The 4,894-nt window shown below is 43.9% G+C and overlaps 1 protein-coding gene across 1 annotated transcript; it reads left to right on the forward strand.

The window, feature by feature from the left end:
- The first annotated feature begins 625 nt into the window (after window positions 1-625).
- LOC136003139 (2-oxoglutarate receptor 1-like) lies at window positions 626-1,600 on the forward strand. Its single transcript, XM_065658459.1, has one exon. The coding sequence runs from the start codon at window positions 626-628 to the stop codon at window positions 1,598-1,600; it is 975 nt and encodes a 324-aa protein (XP_065514531.1).
- The last annotated feature ends 3,294 nt before the right edge of the window (window positions 1,601-4,894 follow it).

Below are 4,894 nucleotides of genomic sequence, written 5' to 3' on the forward strand. Positions count from 1 at the left end.
TGATTTTTTAAAAAAAGCATTCATACAAGTTTTATACTTTGATGACTCAAAGGGAATAAGATCATATTCAGGGAACAAGCTATGATTGTCAGATTATGGGAGCTTCGGATCCTGAGGTCTTTATCTAAGTCTAACATCTTTTGGTTTTCATGAAACCAGAACAGCATCTCTGGTTTCATGAGCACAAACCACTTATTAGCTCAGATTAATGAAGAGAAAATATGGGTACAGTTCTACTTTATACAAAGCTAAGACTAATTCACAGAAGTCTAAGCCCAAACTCTCTCTAGCTCTCTAAATGTGTGCTTCTGACTCCTGATGGTTTGCAGATAAGCAGTAATTGTCTTCTTCAGTGTGGGAGGTTAAATAAAGCAAGAGTAAAATTAATCATTATCAAAATTAAACGTAAAGGAGAGGAAAGGGTGAAATTTGAGCATTTGAGTGGGGTTGTCTAGGTCAGAGCTGGGTACGTTTGCAAATCCCTGTTCCCTCCCTCTACTATGCCTTGTCAAACATATGACATTTGCTCCAGCAACAAAATATTTAAGTGAATGCATTTGTCCCAACAGATCAATTAAAACTGAACATCTGATTTTTGCAAAGCTTTAGGAAGATTTCTGCAAACATGGCATCTGAACACACCAACAATTTTACTGCTCTGCCAGGCCATGCAGACCCTTTGACAAGCTGCAAAGATGAAAATTTCTTACAGGTGAAATCCTATCTCTCCGTCCTTTATAGCCTAATCTTCCTGGTGTGCTTCCCAGGGAACATCGCAACAATTTCTGTTTACTTTTTCAAGATGAGGCCCTGGAAAGTCAGCACCATCTTTATGTTTAATGTGGCTATCACTGACTTATTATATATAGCCACACTTCCTTTCTTTATACACTACTCTGCTAATGGAAATAACTGGGTATTTGGAGACTTCATGTGCAAGTTTATTCACTTTTGTTTCTACTTCAACATGTACAGTGGTATTATCTTCCTCAGCTGCTTCAGCATCTTCCGCTTTTTCGTAGTTGTCTATCCAATTAAATGCCTTTTTGTTCAAAACCGGAGATGGGCAGTGGTGACTTGCGTAGTAGTTTGGATGATTTCCCTGGTGGCCATCAGCCCCTTGGGCATCTTGATTGCCACGAGGGATACACAGAATAGAACGATCTGCCCAGACCTGGCTACTGCTGAGGACCTTAATGCTAGTCGGTTGTATAACTGGCTGCTGACCACGTTTGCCTTCTTCTTGCCCACACTGACGGTCACTCTGTGCTACGTGTTCATTATTTACACCTTGGCTACTGGGCCCCAGACACAAGCTTGCTACAAACAAAAGGCCCGCAGACTTGCCATCGTCCTCTTGGTGGTATTCTATGTGTGCTTCCTCCCCTTCCACGTCTTTCGAGAGATTCGGCTGGAGCTACGAGTACGACCTGTCAGCTGCCACTTGAAGAACAAGATCCTTTTTGTGTTTATTATAGTTAAACCTTTAGCAGCGTTAAATACTTTTGGAAATTTACTGCTCTATGTAGTGACGGGAGACAACTTCCAGCAGGCGATCCTCTCACTCCTCAAGTTTCGGACAAACAAGAGCCTGAAGTAGAAGAGATTGATGCTATCAAAGAGTTACGGAGGAAGAGTCCAAACCCACCTTTGATCAGTCAGGCACAACCTCCCTGCCATCAGAGTACTCGGGCTAACCCTGTCAATGCCAAAGGACAGTTTACCTGTTCTGTGTTTTGGAGTCACAAACTGATCATCAGAAAAGAAAACCTATAATTTAAAATAAAAAGCTTTAAATAAAATGCTAAAAAAGTAAATGTGAAACTTCTCAGAAATTTCTCTGCATTTGCTTCCAGGATCCTTGATACCACTTTTGGAGAAGGGCCAATAGTTCCAGAAAAATAATAGTTGCTTGTTAGTGAGAGATACAGATTCAGGGTGGGAGTAATTTAATTTAATTTTAGTAACTTAGAAGTTAAGTGCCTAGTCTAAGCTAGGTGCCTGCCTTTGACTTGTTTCCAAAGCAATGGAGAGGGATAAGAGCCTCCAGAGGACAATTTATCACACCTGTCTTAGGCCTGTAGGAGGTTCACCTCACCTCCCTGGAGACACTGACGGAGCAGGTGTATGCATATCAGCTAATCACCTTGTCCTTCCTTTATCATTTCCCATCCTATCGGAGAGAAATAAGCAGGTTTAGAGTGTGATTCACCTAATTATTCTTGATGCCTACATTTGGACAAGATGAATCATGACCTAGAAGTGCCTGTTTCTCTCCATTGGTCATAAAGGTAAGCAGATCAGACACAGAGCCAAATGTTCATTCCTACATCTACACATCTGAGGCCCAGCTCTAGCACAGAGTGGGGTGGATCACCCTCCAGAGGTGGCCAAAAGGGGAGCTTACAAAATAAGACCCTGTTCAGTGCTTTCAGTGATCACCTGAATATTATTGGTGCCATAATACAAGACCACTCCTATAAAGGTTTTCCACACTACTAACTGGGATTTCTGGATTAATTTTAGTCCAGAGTTGAGAAGTGAATGGATGCATAAATGTGCCAGATCCATAGATTCACAGAATGGTTTGGATTGGAAGGGACCTTCAAAGGTCATCTAGTCCAACCCCCTGCAATGAGCAGGGACATCTTCAACTACATCAAGTTGCTCAGAGCCCCGTCCAGCCTGGCCTGGAATGTCTCCAGGAATGGAGCATCTACAACATTTCCAGGCAACCTGGGCCAGTGTTTCACCATGCTCACTGTAAAAAGTTTCTTCCTTATATCTAGTCTCAATCTAACCTCTTTTAGTTAAAAACCATTACTCCTTGTCCTATCGCAACAGGTCCTGCTAAAAAGTCTGTCCCCATCTTTCTTACAGGCCCCTTTTAAGTACTGAAAGGCCGCAATAAGGTCTCCCCGGAGCCTTCTCTTCTCCAGGCTGAACAACCCAACTCTCTCAGCCTGGCCTCACAGCAGAGCTGTTCCAGCCCTCTGACCATTTCTGTGGCCTCCTCTGGCCCCTCTCCAACAGGTCCATGTCTTTCCTGTGCTGAGGGCTCCAGAGCTGGACACAGGACTCCAGGTGGGGTCTCACCAGAGCGGAGCAGAGGGGCAGAGTCACCTCCCTTGACCTGCTGGCCACGCTGCTTTTGATGCAGCGCAGGACACAGTTGGCTTTCTGGGCTGCAAGAGTGCACATTGTCAGCTCATGTCCAGCTTTTCATCCACCAGTACCCCCGAGTCATTCTCCATAACTCATAGACAATACAAAGTCATTTTTGTCCATTTGTTTACTCAGTGAAGCAGGTCACACGCACACAAATAAGAGTGACCTGCACACACCTTACCTTATTTAATCCTTAACTTCCTGGTCACACTAGGTAGGGAAGAGCCTTGGGTAATAACACATCTGATGGGCAATAAGGGCTGTCTCACAGGAAAAAAAATAGACTTACAGCAAAATGTGAACCAAATACTTGCAGATACCATCTCAAGAGGTCCCAGGACCAGCTGAGGTACCCCAGCCAACAGCAGCAATACAAAACTATTAGCAACATACTCTTCAGAGCCCAAAAGTATGACCACAGAGTGAATCATCCAATACGTTTTTATAACAGCCTTATTTCATGTTTCATTACTTTTGCTCTCCACTCCAAAATGTCCATTAATCAATGGTGACACACACTGCTGCAAGGCTGTCGTGTGATCCTTCTCCTTATGCAATCCCTCTATGCATGGCCTGGTCTTCAACTGACCACCAGACCTAGACCACCAGACCACCATTCCCATTAAGCACACACGTGAGTCACTGGCAAGTAACCTGTGACTCCTCTGTGGCATGGGGAGCCCATTCACTGCCTCTCTGGGGGCTGGCCTGGGGAGAACAAGAGGAAACAGCAAGAAACAGGCACGTCAAGGGAGTGAGAGGTGATAAGAAACCATCCCTGGCACAGGAAGAAGCAAGATGGTCAAAGCAAGAACAGCATTTGTTTGGGATAGGGTCGAAGATGGGCTGTGAAGGAAAAATTCTGGCAGAAAGCAAAGGAAGAAGCCATTTTCCTGCAGAAAGAGCCCTTTTGATTTTAATCCATCCCTAGGTATTCATCAAGGTAACTTTTAAAAGTTCTGCGCAGTGCAGTGTAATCTCCCTTGTGACCACTATCCATCCTCAAATTGTGGATGACCTCTTTAGGTGGAGAGGGAAGCTCACCTAATGCAGGCCTGGAGAAATGTTACAGAAGACAAACATTCAAAAGACGTATAGAAAATACCTCCCACCCCACACTGGTTTTGCCAGTCTCCAAGGGGCAGCATCGCCTTCTCTACCCTACTTACAGTGCCGCTCACAACCTCTTGCTCCTGAGACACCAGAGGCAGCTGACCCACTATGAGAAGGCAGTGTTGTACATGGCGTCTTACCTGTTTTTGTTTGTGGGTTTGTTTGTTTGTTTGTTTGTTTGTTTTCTTTCAGTTTAGGGTATCCTATCAACAAACCACAAAGTTGGTGGGGTTTTTTGGTTTGGTTTGATTTGGGGTTTTTTTGAGCAAACCCAGGCTGATACATTATCTTTTAAGCCTCTGCTGCATATAGACACAAGAGTTCTGGTAACTCCAGTTGACTCCTACCTTAACATCTACATCGTGGAGTCTAGTTCTTCTGGTGTTTGAGACAGAAAAGGAACTGCCTCTGTTTTTGCAACAATATAGGAGCAGTTTTTGCTTTCACCTATAAAGGAAGCTCTGCATTAGTCCCCTTTCAGCTCTACTTGATATTTTCTGGATAAATTACTCAGCACACTCATCTGCTTTTACACTCGGTCTTTGTATTCTTTTTTAAATGCAAGATGCCTGGAACATATTCGGTATAGCATCACTGCCTGGAATGATCTGTG

The sequence above is a fragment of the Caloenas nicobarica genome, chromosome 1 (assembly GCF_036013445.1).
Source record: "Caloenas nicobarica isolate bCalNic1 chromosome 1, bCalNic1.hap1, whole genome shotgun sequence".
Lineage (NCBI taxonomy): Eukaryota > Metazoa > Chordata > Aves > Columbiformes > Columbidae > Caloenas > Caloenas nicobarica.